General features: G+C 51.8%; 1 protein-coding gene across 1 annotated transcript in view; it reads left to right on the forward strand.

The window, feature by feature from the left end:
* Window positions 1–19,699, forward strand: part of GALNT17 (polypeptide N-acetylgalactosaminyltransferase 17) — a gene marked incomplete at its 5' end in the record, with an annotated part of 239,381 nt that overhangs the window by 62,194 nt on the left and 157,488 nt on the right. The window contains one exon of the mRNA XM_005425125.2: window positions 17,835–18,001. Within this exon, the coding sequence (XP_005425182.1) occupies window positions 17,835–18,001 (167 nt within the window). The remainder of the gene's footprint in view (window positions 1–17,834; window positions 18,002–19,699) is intronic.

Genomic DNA, 19,699 nt, shown 5'->3' on the forward strand with positions numbered 1-19,699 from the left:
TTCTCGGGAGGGGAGCCCCGAGGTATTAAAGTGAAGAGCAAAGATGGTGTAAGAGATAAGCAACTCCCAGAGTTTGATTTTTCACAGGTTTTGAGGGGTTCCCAGCCTGGAGACACAACCCCTTCTCCTGCCTGCCTTGGGGTCCTGCACATGGTCAGGAGGTGCATGGAAAGGGACTTTGAACAAGGGGATGTAGTGATAGGATGAGGGGGAATGGCTTAAAAATGCCAGAGGGCAGGGATGGATGGGATATTAGGAAGGAAGTCCTGTCTGTGAGGGTGGGGAGGTACAGGAACAGGATACCCAGGGAGGTTGTGGCTGCCCCTGGATCCCTGGCAGTGCCCAAGGCCAGGCTGGACAGGGCTTGGAGCAGCCTGGGACAGTGGGAGGTGTCCCTGCCATGGCAGGGGTGGCTCTGGATGGGCTTTAAGGTCCCTTCCAACATCCCAGCCATGGAAAATGTTTGGCGGTGCTGGGAGCCTGATTTGCTGCCGTGTTCTCACAGCACCTGGTCTGTGCTTGCCCTGGGACCCTGTGGGGAGTGCCCTGGGCAGAGCCCCCATCACCTGCTGCTGAAGAGGGAGCGGTTCCACATCCCTGCCTGCTGTAAGTGTCCCTGTGGTGTTAGGGCTGAGTCAGAGCCATCCCCTGCAGCTCTCAGTGCCTGAATCACCCGTTTATTTCCAGAGCTGCTGCCGTGGGATTTCAGCACCAGCTGGCTTTGGCTGCTTTATTGCCAGGGCCCTCATGCAGCAGCAAGCTGAGTCTTTCTTTGGGATGCAGTGCAGAAGATGGAGAGCTTTGGCTTCTGGGTAGACTTTGGGTCGTTGTTTGACAGCTTAACTTAAAGAAACTAAATCAAGTTGTGATCAATTTTTATTTCAAATGGTTTTGTGTGGCCTCTGTGGGCTCTCAGTGTGTCCCTGCTGGTGCTGGAGCTCTTTGTGGGCTGCAGGGACGCCCTGTTCCCCTTGGGGTCTCTCCCCATCCCTGGAGAGCCTCGCTCAGACTTAGGGGATGTTGCAGGGCCCAAGAATTCCATTTTGGCTTTTTAATCACAGCAGAATGCATATTTGCAAAGTGATGGATGTGGGTGTGACTGAGACAGGTCAGGACTGCCCAGGAGGATGCACCTGGAGGCTCTACTTGAGTCTCCTGCCCATGACACCACTCCTGCCTTCCCATCTCTTGTGCTGGATCCCAAATCTCCTGCAGAGCCCACAGTGGCCGTGGTTTGTGCCAGGGGGCTCAGCCTGTGCCCTCTGATGGGAAGGTTCCATGTGCCATCATACTCATTTTCCTGTGAAAATACAGAAATCTGTTCCACTGTGGGAGAGACTGAACTCCCTGGCTTTGCAGGTGCCCTTGTCTCAGATTTCTCTGGGACCAAGGCACTGAAATGAGGGATTTTCTCAACACCTGCCACAGCTGGGGCAGGAGATGCCCCTGTCACTGCTCCATACACCTCACCTCATTTCCTCCCTTTTAATAAAACCAAATGCTTTCTGCCTTTCCCCCTGCCCACAGGACTGTGGTGGCTGTGGCAGAAGTGTGTGAGATGTGCAGATGTTACAGTGGGAGAGCTCAGTGATGGCTTCTGCAGGATCTGGGACATTCCTGAGCACACATTTGTGGTGACGTGCCCATCACTCGTGTCCTGCCCCAGGCTGCTCAGCCAGGCTTGATGAAGTGAGTCTGCAGAGAAGGACAACATTTAAGAAGACAAAACAAACTACTTGAGTTATGAGAGTGATATTTGCTGGGAAATAGAGTTTCATGCCTGTTTATTTGTTGTGATTGCTGCTTATTGCAAACAAAGGAGGTCAGAAGAGCTCCTTCTCTCTTGCGTGCACAATGTGCTACTACAGCCTGCAGAGAGGGCTTTGGTGGGTTTCAGTCCCACATCCAAACAACAGCCAGGAAAAGAGGCAGGATGTAGGGCTTTTTCTTCATCAAATAACTGAAGGGAAAACTAGAGAGGAATCAAGACAGTGGAAGAACCAAAAAAAAAAATTACTTTTTCAGATGTGATATTCCCTTTGAATTGCATGTGGGAGTGTATTAAAAGATCCTTACAGCTCTAGGAGAAAGCCAGGACTGGTTGTGCACCTTCTCTCCTAATAGATGGTTGTGGGTTTGATCCAGCATTGCATGAAAAACACTCCTGCCCTTGGCTTTTTATAGCTTCAGCCATAAAAAAGGAAAAGTAATATTTTCCAGTACTTGGAAAGGTGCCACCTGAAAATTTTCTGGGAGAGCAAGTAGAGAAATCAAGCAGTGAGTATCAGTGTCACAGCTCTGGCATGCAGGAGCTGTGCCTCAGATCAGGGCTCACCAAAGCCAGAGCAGATTTGCAGCTCAGGGATGGATTGTTGGATTTTCTGTCCATGTGTTGTTCTGTCCTGCCCAATCTGTCCCATCTCTGTGTGGCTCCAGGCAGTTTTAATCTGCCAGGCTGCAAAAAGTCATGGAAACCTCCTGAGCTGGAAGGGACCCAGCTCAGGAGAATGAGAATCACTGGGGCTGGAAAATCCCTCCAAGGCCACCCAGTCCAAGCTGTGCCTGATCCCCACCTTGTCCCCAGCCCAGAGCTCTGAGTGCCACATCCAGCCCTTCTTGGGCACCTTCAGGGATGGGGACTCCAAACCTCCCTGGGCGGCTGTGCCAGTGCCTGAGCCCCCTTTCCATGGGGCAGTTCCTGCTGTGCCCACCCTGAGCTGCCCTGGCCCAGCCTGAGGCCGTTCCCTCTGCTCCTGTCCCTGTTCCTTGGAGCACAGCCCGACCCCCCCGGCTGTCCCCTCCTGGCAGGAGCTGTGCAGAGCCACAAGGGCCCCCTGAGCCTCCTTTGCTCCAGGCTGAGCCCCTTCCCAGCTCCCTCAGCCCCTCCTGGAGCTCCAGACCCTTCCCAGCTCCATTGCCTGCCCTGGACACCTCCAGCCCCTCAGGGTCTGTTGAAGTGAGGAGCAAAATCACCCAGTGCAGCCCTGTCCCTGCCCAGACACCCCAACAATCCCAGCCTGGGCATCCCTGGGAGCAGTGTCCAAACACTCCTGGAGCTCTGGCAGCCTCAGGGCTGGGACCTTTCCATGGGGAGCCTGGTCAGGAGTTGTGTCACCTCTGCACCCACCCAGATCCTGTGTCCCTGCAAGAGGGGCTGGGGAGGATGTTGGGAGTTGTTTTGTGCAGGGGCTGCTGTCAGTCCTCAGCTCCTCAGTCTGTTCTGAAGTGAGAAAAGATGTCCTGGAGTGTCCTGAGCTGGAAGGAACCCCCAGGATCATCCAGTCCAGCCCTGGCCCTGCCCAGACACCCCAACAATCCCAGCCTGGGCATCCCTGGAGCTCCTGGAGCTCTGGCAGCCTCGGGGCCGTGCCCATTCCCTGGGCAGCCTGGGCAGTGCCAGCACCCTCTGGGGGAAGAACCTTTCCTGAAATCCAGCCTGAGCTGCCCTGGCCCAGCCCCAGCTGTTCCTGTTCCTGTCCCTGTCCCGCAGAGCAGAGATCAGAGCTGCCCTCAGAAGGAGCTGCAGCCCAGGCAGGTCCTGCTGGTGTCACTCGAGGCTGTGCCCAGGCTGTCCCTCCCTGCTCTGAGAATCATTCCAAACCCAGCTCCATACAAAGTCAGGTTTTTATTTCTCCTGCATCCTCAGGGCCCTGAGCTCTGAGGAGCTGCTGCTGCTGCTCTGTGTGTGCAGGGGCTGCTGGTGCCCTGTGCCCCTCCTGCCCTCCAGGGATGGGAATGCAGCTTCTGCTGCCTTTGGGATGATTTGCAGAGAGGAAAAAGCCTCTTTGCTGCTCCATTGCTTCCCCAGCACTAATACAAACGAGCAAGCTGTGGAATAAATACCAGTATTGATCTTTATTCCTCAGTGTGTTTGGACATGCTGCTCCTGACTTCCAGCAATGCTTTTTCTTGAAAACTGGGCAAGTAAAGGCTCTAAAAGCACACTTTTCCAGCTGTGCTTTACATTTGTTGGTTATTATTTCAGCCCATTCCTGTGACCTGCAGGAGCAGCCTGGTTCCTTGGCCACACAGGCAGCTGGGGCTGGCTCCCCCCAGAACTGGAGCTGCCAGACTCCCTGTGGAAAACTTTAGGGATTTGTGCTGCATGGATTTAGATGGGACACAGGACAACTTTTCCTTTCCCTTTTGAAGCAGAGGTGACTGGAGCACACTTTGGCAGCTTGTGTGGGGTCAGAAGTGTGTCAAAAGCCTTTGGTGCTTGAAGTGCCAATATCTTCTTTAAACCCAGGTGGGAAGAAAGTGCTTTGGGGAAAGCAGCTGGAGTTGTTTAGTGGCTGTTAGAGAGTCTCTTACTTCCACTGTGCTGCTCAGTGTCACCTGCAAACACTGTGACCATGGATTTATAGCACTGCACCTCGGGGTTCTTAATGCCATACATTCCACTAATTGTCAATTTTCCCTTCCTGACTGCAAAGTTATTACCTGTTCCTGTAAGGTGGGAACATGGTGCTTCAGGGAAGGCTTCTGTGGCAGGAGTGTGCCATAAACCAGTTCCTAATGTAAACAGAAGTATTAAATGATCACTTTGGCAGAGGATGGGATTAGTGTAATTTAACAACTTGCTTTTGTGCTCCTCTGAACTCTGCTGAAAAATACCTGTGTTATCATAAACACTTCTGCCTAAACTGTGCTTATGAGAATAAATGAAGCAATTTAAGCTTTGGATACACTTCCCTCCAGTTGGCTTCCAAGGAAATCAGGGTTTGTGGGTTTGTTTGTGCCACCAGCCTGCTCCCCTGGACTGGCCAGAGCTTTCCTGTTCCAAACCAGCACATGCCCAGCCAGATCAGGCAGAGGGGGAGTCAAGCTCTGCTGCTTTCACAGCCTTGGTCTTGCAGCCATTTGTGCAGTTTTCCAGCAGGAAAATCCAAGAGCAAGGAGGTCTCAATGACTTTTGTGTGTGTGTGGGAAGGAGCTGGGCATGGGCTGGGTAAGTGGATGTGACACTCAGAATTGCTCTGGCTTTTATCTCCCTTAGATCTGTCTGAGCCTAATAACTTTATTACAAGAGCCTCTCACCAGAGTAAATCCCATTCTCTACATTCTGTTTTTACAACCCTGCAGATGATTTCTTCTTAGGACTTGCCAAGTAATGTGCCTTTAGAAATGTCTGTATGTCCCTAAATTGTAATGGCTATTTTTGAGGCTCTAATTCTAAAATAGAGCTGAACATTTCTGAAGAAGAATTACTGGGAATAAAGTAGGTGCTTTAAAATCGAGTTTCCTGGGGAAATGTGAGGAAGTTTCAGGGCTTTGTGGTCAGAAATAGTTTGAGAACCTGGATCTGTAAACAGTGAACTGTACCAGACAGGATTAGGTGTATTAAGATGCTTGGGTCACAAAAAATGCACATCACAGGATAGACACAATAGATTTAATGTTGGCAGTCCTTTTTGCAAGCAGACATGTGCACTGAATCAGCAAAATCCAAAGGAGAATAAGCAATTAATGAATGGAGCATGATGAGGAAGTGGCAGGATGAATAGCAGGCTGAGCATTTGCTTTCTTTAAAGCCTGCTCATAATCTTTACAAAGGCCAAATGGAGATCAGTTCATTTCCTGGTGAAGCTTTATTTCAGAGGACAGCACAAATGCAGCTTGTTTGGAACCAGTGGGTTCCATTTGTGGAGCTCTTGTCACCAGAAGGACAAACCCAGCAGGTTTTCCCTTTGCCATTGAGGCTTTCAGGCAGGAAGCAGCACAGATGTTAGGGACGAGCTGGGCAGCAGTGCCTGTGGATTAAGGCATGCAGAGAGCTTGAACCTGCCTGTGCTGGCACAGCAGAACTTGCAGTGGATTTACAACATTCTGTCCTTCAGCCACGGAGCTTTGCAGCCCAGCCACGGGGAAATCATTCAATCCCTTCAGGGCCCCATGGATGCATCAGGATTTACCTCCCAGGCCTTCAGCTGCCGAGTCCTAGGGGTTTTCTGGGGGCCAGAGGGAACCTGAGAAGCTGCAGGCAGCAGAGCCAAGCCTTGGGTGTGTCTGGATGTGTCTGGCTGTGCAGGTGGGGGGAGCTTTGGTGTCAGGGCTGGGGAAAAGCAGGTGAAAGCCAATGGCCTTGGTAAGGTGAGGATGAGAGACAAGAAGAGTCCAGAATTCCCCACTTTTCACGTGTGCATGCAAACCTCTGGGGGGTGCAGGTGATGAGGATGTCCTGGGACATCCCAAGGTGTGGAGTTAACCTCATCAGAAATCACATTTAAGCCTTTAAAGTTCATTGTGGATCTCTGCACATATTTAGATATGAGTTTGCTGTGTTTTATCAAGTGTGTTATGGAATTATTTAGGTTGGAGAAGCTGTCCAGGACCATCGAGCCCAGCATGGCCAAGGCCACCACCATGTCCCCAAGTGCCACATCCATGGCCAGTGCTCCTCAGACACAGCCAGGTGCACTCACTGCCACTCCTGGCTCCTCTGAGGGCTGGGCTGCTGCCAGGCTGACAGAGGAGCTGTGTCACCGTGGCAGGCTTTAGATGCTCCTGTCAGCATCTCTGGGGTGGCAGCAAACAAATCTCCAGCCCCAAATCCTGGTCTCTGGGCTGGAGTGGCTCTGGAAGGTTCTGTGGCAGGGAGCTGTGGCTGCTGTCCTTTGGGTCTCTGCAGGAGGAGGCAGGCACAACAAAAAGGATGTGAAACCCCATTTGTGGGGCACCTCCAGCCTGTCCCTAAAAACTGATTGTGTTTTGGTTTGGGGTTTTATGAGGGGACAGGGAGAAGTTGGAGTATTTTTATTTGTGGTGGTTTTTTTCTTAACCTTGTGATAATTCAGCTTTTGTTTGGCTGCCTGTGTTGGGTTGGGTCCCTCCCTACCTGCTGTGAGGTGTTTCATGTGCTGCAGTTCTGCACTGGGTTAAACTGGGTGCCTTTGTGTGCTGGGGCTCTGAGCTGGTCACCTGTGTCCCCCGGTTGTGTCTGTTGTGTATTTGGTTTGGCAGAGGTGGATGGTGTCACCTGGGACAGCAGAAAAGCCACACAGGAGCAAATCTCTCCACAGAATAGCAGGGCTGGTGTGGAGCTTCCTCTGTGGAATAAAGGGAAACTTGTGGCACTTTGGAAACTTCTGGCACTTTGTGTGTGGTCTTTGGTTTGTTGATTCTCCATCCTCAATGTCCCCTACACAAAGGGGCACCATGGGCAGTTCATTGCATTCAGTTAACTGGAACCTGGCACTGGAATCTGAGGGGGAAAGCAGATCTAAATCAGCCCCATCTGCTGGTTTTGACCCTTTTGATGGTGCTTGGGACTCATTTTTATTCTCTTCCACCCACAGCAGTACAAGTGTCTCACCAGTGTGTCAGTGTGCCCTGGTGAGCAGCCTGGGCTGGGCTGGGCCCTGGTGGTGCCAGCTCTGAGATTTGGGGATGGCAGAGCTCTCCCTGGTGCCAGTTCTGGGATTTGGGGATGGCAGAGCTCTCCCTGGTGCCAGCTCTGGGATTTGGGAATGGCAGAGCTCTCCCTGGTGCCAGCTGCAGGATTTTGGGATGGCAGAGCTCTCCCTGTGTGACATTCCCCATGCAGGAATTTGGCAGACAGGGCTCAGTGATACCCCTCTGCTGAGGCTGATCCAGTTCTGGCAGAGGTTAAACAAACTCATCCAGTGATGTCTGTACGTAATGGGAAAGGTTTAAAAACCTCTTCATCTTCCAGTCCATAAAGCCGTCAGCAGCGTGGCTCTGTGATCACAAAGAAGAAGAGCTGTCTCTAAAAGTCCATTGTGCCTTTTAAGTTCATCATTTTTATGCCAGCTCTTCCAGCAGTGGCATCATTCCACCTTGTTCCAGGCAGCACAAGTGGTGGCCACTTTTCTTCTTCATTGCCCCAAGTCTGTCCTGGGGATGTCAAACTCCGGGGTTCCCGTGAGATCTATTCAAGTAAAACACTCCTACCTCAGGCTCTGCACCAAGGATTTCCTTTTCAGTTTGAGAGGGAGCTTTCCAGCAGTGCCAGTTCCATCCCAACCTGCCTGAGCACAGCTGGGATGTTTGCTGCTGGGACTTATCACCAGCCAGGGGTCTGTGTACAAATCACCAATGGGACAGGACTGCTGGGAACTGCCTTGAGCTGTTTGATTTTTCAGCATCACTCTCATTCCATGGTTATGACAATGGGAAGATGCCCACAGCTCACATCCCAGCAGCAAAGAACTCAATGTTACAACTCACTTTATAAGTTTTTTGACCAATCACACAAAGCAAAAGCACATTGACAGTAGTTCTATCCAACCACTGTGAGCACACATACCTTTGGTTAAACAATGCTTGCTTATTTCAAATACAACACCTGCTTGTGAGCCTTAAAACACAATGCACAGAGCTCCTTTATTAAGCTTAGAACCTCCCAGTATCTCACTAGATAAACTTTCCTGCAGCTTAGGGAGTTATTCTAGACGAGCATTAATACACAGACCATTGTTCTATTTGTCCTTGCTTTTCTGCTTTTTAAAGAAATTTTCTGCTGACCAATCTCATGGCTGCTGCTTAGCTCCAATCACAGTTCTGCTGTCTCTGAGGCCTGCCTTCTGCAGCTTTCCCAAACCCCTCTGATTTGGTGGATTCCCACAGGATTGTCACCCTGGAGGCCCTGGCTGGGACATGAAGGGCTCCCTTCCCTCACTGATGTTTGTCTGAACCTTCAGCCTGGGGCTGCCTCTGATCAGGGGAGGAAGAAGGCATTTTCACCTTCCCAAAAACCAGCTTCAGTGTGTTATACCTGACAGAAATATACCAGGGATGGAGGGCTGGAATAAACTGTCCTTTGGCAGTGTCAGTGTCACTTCACTGAGCTTGAAGGGAGCTCTGGTTCTGCCTTAGATGAGATGTCTGTGAGTTACCTTGTCCAGGACTGTGCCTGCATGAGCAGCTACAGAGCAGCAGCTGCCTCCAACAGAGGCTCTCAGAACACGCACTGGTAATGTACAGCTCACTGGTAATTTACATTTCCCTGTTAATTTACAATTTGACATTAGTGCCTTTCATCTGGGAGCACCCAGCCCTTGCCAGGGGCCAGGACCTGGTGTTGTCCCTGTGGGCACAGTCAGGTTCCTGTCTGTCTGTCTGTCCCTGTGAGCACAGTCAGGACTCCTGTCTGTCTGTCCCTGTCAGGGCTCCTGTCTGTCTGTCTGTCCCTGAGAGCACAGTCAGGACTCCTGTCTGTCTGTCCCTGTCAGGGCTCCTGTCTGTCCCTGTGAGCACAGTCAGGACTCCTGTCTGTCTGTCCCTGTCAGGGCTCCTGTCTGTCTGTCTGTCCCTGTGAGCACAGTCAGGGCTCCTGGGCTCCTGCTGGCAGGGCAGCTCAGGGTGCTGCTGCCTCTGCTGTGACCCTGTCAGATGCTGCACAGAGCCCTTGCAAAGCCTGCTCCTTCACTCCATGCCTGTTTGGACATCACTCAGAGCTCAGCTCTGTTTGCAAGGCACTGTTTTAAAACAAACAGAGAAAAAAATATTCCTGAATTTGCTCCCTGCCCAATCTACCTTGCCTGGGAGGAGAGAGAGGCCACGAGCCAGGCAGCAGGACCTGCAGCCTTCACTCCTGAGCCCTGCTGACCCCTCCATCCCTGAGCATTGTAACTGTCACTACAGGACACGAAAGAACACAAGCACACCACCGTTCTCAAGGTGAAGGAAGAAAAGGGAAGTTTATTTTCTGACTCCAGCATTTATAGATTTCCAAAAGTGACACCGGATTGGAGGGGGACAATGACACCTCTCCAATGACACTGGTCAAACCAACAGTCTATCAACTCTCTCCTCCTCCATAAAGGAATGCAAAACAATGGGTTATTTACAGAAAGTGTGTGATAAAGTTCACTACAAGAATGTCAGCATCAGAAGGCTTAGAAAATCTTAAAAACCCAGGGTGACATGATAACTTCAACATCCTGTGTTTAAATCCCTCCTGCCTTGGTTAAGGGGACAGCAGCCTGCTTCTCCTGAGGACCTGTCGAACTGGGAGCCCCCAGCTGTGCTGTGGATGGCCAGATGTGGCCAGATGTGGCCATGAGGAGACCCTGGAGCTTGGTCATGCAGGGCAGGGGCTGTGGCCAGCCCTGCCTTGTCCTGCTGGGGCTGATGAGGAGCCAGGAGCTCTGTGCAAAGCTGGGCACAGTGGATGTCATTCCTTGTGCTGTCCTGGGAAGTGACAGGGACACACTGTGGGCTCCTGCACCACACACAGGGGGAGTCCTGACCTCTGTCTCTGTCATGGGGTAACATTGCTGGCACTTCCCATCTGAGGAGTGCTCTCAGTCTTGGGAAGCTCAGCACTCAGAGATGCAGTGGTGACCCTTTCAGTTGAAGCTGATGTTTTCCTGAAGCAGCAATCTCTGGAATAGCAATCTCTGGAATGTGGGCAGAATTTCACTTCCTGTGCACCAATTCTGACCGAGCTGTGTCTCACACACCCTTGGCTCTAACGTGGCAGTTCCATAGCTCGTTGTAAAAAAGGGATTTAAATATGTGTGAGTGGAACTCTCTCTCTGCTCCTGAGCCATGTTTTATAGGAACAGCTCCACAGCCCTGTGGAAGATGTGCCAACAGAGCTGAGCACTTCCAGAATGTCCACAGTGTTTTTAAGGACAGGAAGTAACAATTCATTTATTCTGCTGATCAAAAGAATATTTGCCTGTTTAAATATTCACACTCTTGAGCCTGCTACAAGACTGAACTGTCAGGAGGGGATAAGCTCCTGATAAGCACGTTAGCTGGATTTATTTAGTGTGATGGCCAAAAGAGAAATCATTAATAAGTCAGGATCCAGACTGGGGAGCTCCTGGGTGCTCAGAATTAGAAATAAAGGTGGGGGAACAGGAGGGAGGGAGATCTGGCACTCTGATATGGAGGAGAGGAGGAAATCTTGGAGAACCTATAATCAGGATGTGCTTTATAAAGAGGTGTGCTGTCCATAATCAGAACCACTACGTTCTTTGTCTGCCCTGAATTCTCCCACAGGCACCCAGGATCTGCATGGGCTGAGGTGATCTTTAAGGTCCCTTCCAGCCAAACCCCACTCAGTGATGCTGTGGTCTGGGTCCGTTTTGTGCCAGCTGGCACAGACTGCTGTGCCTGACTCTCCCTGTGTGCTGCTGTGATGGCTGATCCCACAGAGCTGGGCAGGGCTGCAGCAGGACCCCATCAGGAGCTGTAGGAGTAACTCCAGAGGCTGAGGGAGCAGCACAGAGCCCTAAAGCCATGGGTGTTCTGCAGACCTGGGAGGCACAGAGCCCTAACATGGGTGTTCTGCAGACCTGGGAGGCACAGAACCCCAACATGGGTGTTCTGCAGACCTGGGGGGTTCAGCCCTCTCCATGGTGGCTGCTGCTGGTGGCATTTCAGAAGGACAGGCAGAGATGTCCCCTTCATACTCTGGGGGACATTTGTGTCCTGAACACTCCTGGGGGGCATCCCTGGGAAGATGAGGGATGCTGCAGCATCAGAGCTGATGGTGCTGTAGTTATGAAATAGAACTCAGGTCATCAGTGAGTCTGAGCGCAGACTCTGCTCCTCAGACCCCCCTGAGCAGCACAGAGCAGCTCCCACTCCTGCCCCTGCTCCCAAGGGCACAGCACAGTGCTGTGTGCTCCAGAGTGAGCTCCAGGTGCTGCCATCCCTCCCTGTGCCAGGCACCAGGTAGGCCAAGGGACTGCGTGTTCCACAGAGCAGGCTGCTCTTTACCTGCTGTTATTTTACTGACCTTTTCTGCTGAGTGTGTTTTCCAAAGCAGAGGAGGGCCTGCCCACCCTGAGTGGCTCCTGTTCCAGCCTGTGTGGAATGTGGGCACTGCACAGGGTGTCCTTTGTGCCCTGGGTTTGAGGGATGGACAGTTGTTGTGGCTCTGCTCCCAGGGAACAGGAACAGGAGGAGAGGGAACAGCCTCAGGCTGGGCCAGGGGAGGTTTAGATTGGATTTGGAGGAAATTTCTCACTGAAAGGGGAGTCAGACATTGGAAGGGGCTGCCCAGGGCAGTCGGGGAGTCCCCAGCCCTGATCTGAAGGCCAAGGAGTGAAGAGTCCCTGAAGCCAAGCAGTGCCTCTGTTGTCTAGGAACGGTCCACACTCCAGGCTGTCCTTTATCTGCATTTATTGGTGTTGATCAGTGGGTTATGTTGGGAAGGGAAGGTGTAGAAACCATTGGGGTTTGGCTGATGCCAGGCAGGGCAGTTCCGGGTGGTTGATGGAAATGGCTTTGTGCCCCAGGTGAGGGGTGTTAATTGAGTGGTAGAATGGATCTTGTTAAATCACTGGGCAGCAAGAGGTGGTTTGTAAATGTTAGCTGCCACTTTGTGGCCTCTCCAGGAGTGTTTGTTGTGATTCCAGGTGATTTTTCTGCTGAGGGATCATGAGGCAGTAAATGCTGGGATATCCCTTTTCTGTTACTGAGACAGACAATAAACATCCTAATCTCACTGCCTGCTCTGAAGAGTGGATTTACAGCTGTGTGCTGAGCAGAAAACAAACGAGCAGAGGATTCAAAGCAGGCTCTGCAGCAGGCAAACACGAGCTGGAGCAGAGCTGGGGTTTATGCTTTTTGTCTTTTGAATTTGGCTGACTTGATTAATCCAGCCTGATGTGTGCCAAGCTGTTCAGCAGAAACTCAGCCCTGCTTCCTCTTTCCCCAGCTCCCCTTGTCAGCCTTCCTTTGTTTGTCTTTTTCTGTCTTACATAAACCAGGTGAAAAGATGTTCTCTGTAAATACATTTGTTTTCAGGGTTTCTTTGCAGGTTTGCAGACTTGGGATTTATGTAGAATAAAGATCTGGGAGCCAGTAAAGGTGGTGGTGGTCACAGTGCAGGAGTTGTGTCACCTCTGCACCCACCCAGATCCTGTGTCCCTGCAAGAGGGGCTGGGGAGGATGTTGGGAGTTGTTTTGTGCAGGGGCTGCTGTCAGTCCTCAGCTCCTCAGTCTGTTCTGAAGTGAGAAAAGATGTCCTGGAGTGTCCTGAGCTGGAAGGGACCCCCAGGGATCATCCAGTCCAACCCTGGCCCTGCCCAGACACCCCAACAATCCCAGCCTGGGCATCCCTGGAGCTCCTGGAGCTCTGGCAGCCTCGGGGCCGTGCCCATTCCCTGGGCAGCCTGGGCAGTGCCAGCACCCTCTGGGGGAAGAACCTTTCCCTGATCTCCACCTACACCTCTCCCTTCATGCCTGAGCCTTGGACCAATACAGAGCAAACCCCTTTTTTCCCCCTGTTGGAGGCCAAGAACATTTCTCAATGAGACCTCAGCAAGGTCCTTAAATTAAACCCAGTGCTGAACACGGGGAGTTTTTCTCCAGCCTCCTCAGACTTGGAGAGTTTTGTGAGCATGATTTAATGAAACATATTCAAGCATGATTTAATGGGACATAAAATGCCTCTTTGATACCTCATTGATCTAAAGGAGAGACAAAACTGTGAGGTGGCTCTTTCTTTCCACTACTGATCCACGATATTTCAATATAAATCCTACAAGCAGGTGCCAGCCTAGGTTTAATTGGAGAGAGCAGGATTTAGTGGGACAAAATGTAATTGTGTGACCTGCACTGATTCATTCCCAGATGCTGGCAGGTGCTCTGTGCTCAGGGGGGTGTTTCCCACCTACAGAGCAGGGATGGGGAGGGATCCCCTGCAGCCTCCCTCAGCTTTCTCCTGTCAGGGCTGGTTGCAGACTGGCCCTGACTGGTGCTGTTCAGGGTGCTGGGACCTTCAAGAAGAAGACACCTGGGAGGCACAGGCAGGGCTGTGCTCACCCTGGGTGATTTCAGCTCTTCTGGGAGCCAGGAGATGCAGAACAAGGGGTCTGTGTGCGGGGTTCCCAGGAGAGTTTTATCGAGCTTCTTCCCCAAAAGGATCCAGGCACCAAGAGCCACTGAGCAGCGAGAGCAGGGTTTATATGGGATCTGGAGGGGTGGGGAGAACACCAGGGCCAATGGGATGAGGGCAGAGGGGTGGAGCCAGGGGGAGGGGCCAATGGGATACATGGAATCTACATGTCACAGCAAGGCATGCTGGGAGAGGCCTGTTTCCTCACCCTGACAATGGTGGTTATCGTGAGGGGTTTTCCCTGGACTCCTGAGCTGTGAACTCATGTTGGCCCAGTGGCCTCCCCACCTGTGTCCTGGGGCAGGACCTCTGCCCTGGGGCCACCTGCAGATGTACACGTGGCTGGAGAGCACCTGCTCCATGGGCAGGGAGAACTTTCTGAGGCAGCCTTTGGGATGATGGAATGAGGAATGTGGGCTAAATTCAACATCTAATGATGGTCTGGGCTTCAGCTGGGGAGCTTAATCACTGACACTGGAATGTGTTGTGGTGGTCTGACCCTTGTATTTCATTTAAATGTAGAAGTTTTCAAGTGTAGGGAGTGCTCCCCTGAACATTCAGCTTCCTGGAACGAGACTTGCTTTGGGCTGGCCACATACAGCACGAGCTGGGTGTTAGAAATAAAACCTGAGTTTCACAGAATCCAAAGTGCTTTGGCTTGTAGGGACCTTAAAGCCCATCTTGTCCCAGGGAGGGACAACTGCCACTGTCCCAGGCTGCTCCAAGCCCCAATGTCCAGCCTGGCCTTGGGCACTGCCAGGGATCCAGGGGCAGCCCCAGCTGCTCTGGGCACCTGTGCCAGGGCCTGCCCACCCTCACAGGGAACAATTCCTTCCCAATATCACTCTCTTTGAGCTTAAAACCATTCCCCCTTAGCCTATCACTGCTTGTCCTTGCAAAAATTCCCTCTCCAGCCCTCCTGTAGGTTCCCTTTAGGCACTGGAAGGGGCTCTAAGGTCTCACTGAATTTTGAAGGATTTTGGCCTGGGATCTGAATTCCAAGGGCCTTGGCTGGCACACAACCAAGGGCTGAGGGGATGACTGTGGGCAGAGGGTGTCAGGAGTCTCAGCTGAGGTTTGGTGCATTGCCTGGGACTCTCCCTGAGGCTCTGGAGCTCCTGCTGGGACCTGGGGTTGGTGCTGGATTCTCTGTGCTGTTCCTCAGGGTTGCCATTGACGTTCTGAAGGCAGCAGGGATTTCCCACCTTGTGCCCACCCAGCCTTGCAGAAAAGGCAGGGTGCTGTTCCTGGGGGCGCAGGTGAGGAGGGAGCTGTGGGGGCTGCAGCCATGGGCAGCCTCAGCTGTCCCTGTGAGCCCTCCCTGCAGGGTCTGAGTGTTCCCCAGTGAGGCAGTCACGCCTGTGCCTCTCCCTGCACATGGGCTGAAGGATAAAGCATCCAGAACAGCCCTTTTTCTATGAAAAATGTTTCAAAGGAAAAGGCCAAACCACCCAACAACCCAAAGCCCAGCACTCCCCACCCCGTGCCCTCACCATTCCCTGTTTCCTGCAGCTTCTCCCTGGCCTTTCCAGTGATGTTTGAGCTCAAGTGTTGCTCTGCCCTTTCCTCCTCCCTTCCCAGGACAGCTCCAGTGTTTTCCTGCACACTTGCAGGGATATTTGCTGGTTTAAAGAAGCCTGGTGGAGCTGCAGGCTGTGGCAGAGCACCCCTCACCCCTCAGCTTTTGGCACCAGCACTGAAGGGACCCCGTGGGAGGAGCACAACAACCTTGGTGTTAATTTGGTTTAAAATTGCTGCTTTCCCAGCTCTGGGGTGGCAGCCAAAGCCCCAGAGCAGGGTGTTGGTGCAAAGCCTCTCCTGCCTCTGGAGCACTGGAGCTTTGTGCCCCAGCAGTGTGGGCTGGCCTTTCCCACTCCTCCCTCCCGGGCTCATCTCCTCTCCCTGGATCCTCGTCCGTCTGTCCTGGCATTGGGGAGGGAGAGCCCTGGTAGGAGAGCTGCAGGGAGAATGCCAATGAGCAGGAGATGAGCCTCAAAGAGCTGGGTTTGGATTTGCCTCCAGAGCTCTTTGATCACAGGCTGAGCTCTTTATCCCCTGCAGCATTCCTTGGGGGAAGGCTGCCCAGAGGTGAGCAATGATTAAAAGGAAACACTCCTGCTCCTGTGACAGCCTTGACTTCACCAGAGCAGGTATCAACATCAACCAAAAGCTGTTTTTAATGTCTGAGTCAGTTTAGTTTGACTTTCTTGGCAGGATTTCAGGGTCACTTGTCACTTTGCCCCATCATGACCATTCTTTCATCCATTTTAAAGAAAGATTTTCCCTTTGGAATATCCTTTTCAGTGTTTGGTTCCCTTCAGTTGAGCTCTTGGCTTGCTGTAGGGTAGGCAATAATTAAATCAAGAAACACAACTGTGTTGTCACCCCGCAAACTTGTTTAACTAAAGAAGATGCATAGAGAAAACTCTGTTTCTGTGGAAATCTTTGTCTCCAAGTCTCATTCTGGAGTCTGAAGAACTCCTGCTGTTGCCTAAGAAACACCCAGGACAATTAAATGCAGAGGCATTGCTGGGGAGCTGAGGAGCTGCTGGGATGTCACTCTGCCTTTAGTCTTTCTCTGCTTATCTGGGCAGGGTTGCTCTGTGCACACTCATTGTAATTCTGGGAACTCTGCTCCTGTTTTTGTCTAATCTGTCAGGGATGTGGGGAGGGGGTGGGGAGGCTCCTTCTGTCCTTGCCCCACCTGGATTTATTGTAGAGGCAGCTGGAGAATTGAATTAAATTGTTGGACATGGACTAAGATCTCCTGTTTGCTTTCCACAGTTGCTCTGTTAAGAGGAGGTGCCTAGTTGAGATGGAACATGGCAGGGAAATAACATCAGTGTCCCTGTGCTCCCTGGAGAGCTGGGGCTCACCTGGAGCACCCCTTCCCTCAGAGCTGCCCCAGCCCTGCTCCATGGATGGCCCTCTCTCCAGCTCTGCTGTGTCCATGTATCACATGGACCTGCTGCTTGCCAGGGTTGGTGCTGGTGCAAAACCAGGAACTCCTGCTTTTGTCCTGCTCTGAAGTCTGTGTGAGCAGAGACCCAGCCCCAAACCCTGCCTGAGTTAAGGAATGATCCTGAAACCAGGGAGGGGATCACAAGGGTTTGGGTTTGACCATCCTGGCTGTGGAGTGCAAAGACAGCAGCTCACAGCACTGCTTCAGAGACAGGAGTGTGCTCAGGAGTATCTGCTGGGAGAGCAAAAACATTTATTGAGACTATTTAACCAGGGCTCATTTTATGTTCATTTCTTTCCAAAGCAAATGGGAGGAAAATTCCCAAGTGCTGTTGAAGAACAAGGCTCATTTCTGAGCACCTGTAAATCTTGGGGCAGAGTGGGGCTGGGGAGTTTGCCTTGAACTGCTGGAGGCATTTGCTGTGTTCTGGAGGCCACTCTTGATTATCTGTCCACACACACAGGTGGGGTGGGTGTGATGGTGTTCACAGGGGTCTCAGACTGAGGGAAGAGAAGATCTGACTCCATGTTTCAGAAGGCTGATTTATTATTTTATGATATATATTACATTAAAACTATACTAAAAGAATAGAAGAAAGGATTTCATCAGAAGACTAGCTAAGAATAGAAAAAGAAAGAATGATAACAATGGTTTGTGGCTCGGCCTCTCTGTCCGAGCCAGCTGGGCTGTGATTGGCCATTAATTAGAAACAACTAACATGGGCCAATCAAAGATCTACTTGTTGCATTCTACAGCAGCAGATAATCAATGTTTACATTTTGTTCTTGAGGCTTCTCAGCTTCTCAGGAGGAAAAATCTTAAGGAAAGGATTTTTCATAAAAGATGTCTGCGACAGGATGGGCTCTGGATGTGTCTGGGCTGCTCTGCTTTGCTGTGCTCTCTCCCCAGCAGCAGCGATTTGAGGCTGGATCTGCACTGGGGATCCCTGGCTGTGCACAGCTGGAAGGTGGCACCCTGGGATTTGCCACCAGCCTGGCTGGAAATGCTGCCCTGTGAGCACTGCTGACCTCTCTGCCCTTTGTGCTGCAGGTGCAAAGAGCTGAAATACGGGAAGGACCTGCCCCAGATCTCCATCATCTTCATCTTTGTGAACGAGGCGCTGTCGGTGATCCTGCGCTCGGTGCACAGCGCCGTCAACCACACCCCGGCCCCCCTGCTCAAGGAGATCATCCTGGTGGACGACAACAGCGACGAGGGTGAGCAGCACTGACAGCTCCAGCTTGGCCAGGAGGGGCTGGCTTTGGTCTGGAATCTCCTGGAGGGTTCCTGGGGAAGGGACGTGGGGTGAGGTTGTGGGTGTGCTGCTGGCACAAAGCTCTCTGCAGCTTCTCTGGTGAGGAACAGGATCAAAGCACAGTTAAATCTGAGAGAGCTGTTGTTTGAAAATGTAGCTGAGAGCTGGAGGGTGAAGGAAAGCAGAGAGCCATCTGACCTTTCCTTTTGTACCATCCAGGACCTCTGGTCTCAGGGTATCCTTGTTTCTGATAATAACTTTGGTTGTTGCAGATATGCACGTTTAAATATTTGCCAGGACAAGAGCCTGGAGCCCAGAGGGATTTCTGCTCTGGCACCTCACAGGGGCATTAACTGAGATGTTTCCTCTATGTGCCTCAGTTTTCCTGCTGTAAAATACCATCCCAGGCTTTATAGATGGCTGGTGCTCTGCAGGGGCCCTCATTCCCTGAGTTGTGGAACAGGAAAAAGGAAGAGGAGGAAATAATCCCAGCCCACCTGTCCAATCAGGCCCTGCCACAGCCTGGAGGGGATGTTTGGTTTCCCACATTACACGAGTGTCCTTTGGTTCAACCTGCTCTCAGTCACTGTTGTCATTCCTTCCCTTCTGGCTTTTGATAACACACAACTGTAGGAAGCATTTTCAGACTCAAATTCTTCCAAGAATCTTCTTTTTTTCCCTTCCAATATCCACTCAGACAATGTAATCAGGGTAGTTAAAATCCTTGTGAAGGACAGCAAATAGTTGAGTGACTTTGTTTACTGCTTTCTTCAGCTGTACTGTGTTTTCATCCTTTTAATGTTATTTGAAAAAAATGAACGCAGGAGTGCCATGGATGCTGTGATTGGAGGGAAGAGCGGGGCAGGGAGCAGGGTGTGGAGAGCTCATTTCCAGAGGGAGATGAGAGGTTGTCTCTCTGTGAGGAGAGGAGCTGGTGCACAGTGAGCTGTTCAGGCTGCAAACACAGGCACTCAAACACCACAGTGATGAGCACCACAGAAAGCTGATGAGTTCTAATCACCAGTAAAGGAATCAGGAGGGCAGCTCCTCAGCTGGTGGGAGCCACACCAGGGTGAAGCTGTGGGATTTCAGAGCTGCGAAGGGGAGTGCAGGTGAGGTGCTGCTGGGATATCCCACAGTGCCCAGCACTTGAAATACCAGAATGAGAGGCTCCTTCTCCAAATTTTATCCTATTAATGGGGCAAAGAGAAGAACCCTTTCAAAGAGAAGCCATTGGTGATAATCACTGAGCTTCTCCCCTCATGTCTGTGCACAAAGCATGTGTTTCTGAACAGCCTCTTCCTCACTCAGGGTGAGGCTGATGGTGAGCCAGGTGCTCTGGAGACACTGGACAGGCACAGGACAGCAAAACAAATCGTTCCTAAAGTGTCTGCAAGGCCAGGGCTGCAGCTGGCAGTGAGGATCAGGGTGGGATCCTGTACCCACTGTGGGATGGCAGGGCACCACTGGGGCTTGGCAGGGTTGGGGCAGAGGGCTGCCCAAAGCTTGGACTGTGTTCAAGCACTTCCAGCTCTGGGCTTTCACAGAATCCCAGAAAAGTTTGAGTTGGAAGGGGCCTTAAAGCCCATCCAGGGCCACCCCTGCCATGGCAGGGACACCTCCCACTGTCCCAGGCTGCTCCAAACCTTGTCCCGCCTCG

Source organism: Geospiza fortis, unplaced genomic scaffold (genome assembly GCF_000277835.1).
Source record: "Geospiza fortis unplaced genomic scaffold, GeoFor_1.0 scaffold59, whole genome shotgun sequence".
NCBI lineage: Eukaryota > Metazoa > Chordata > Aves > Passeriformes > Thraupidae > Geospiza > Geospiza fortis.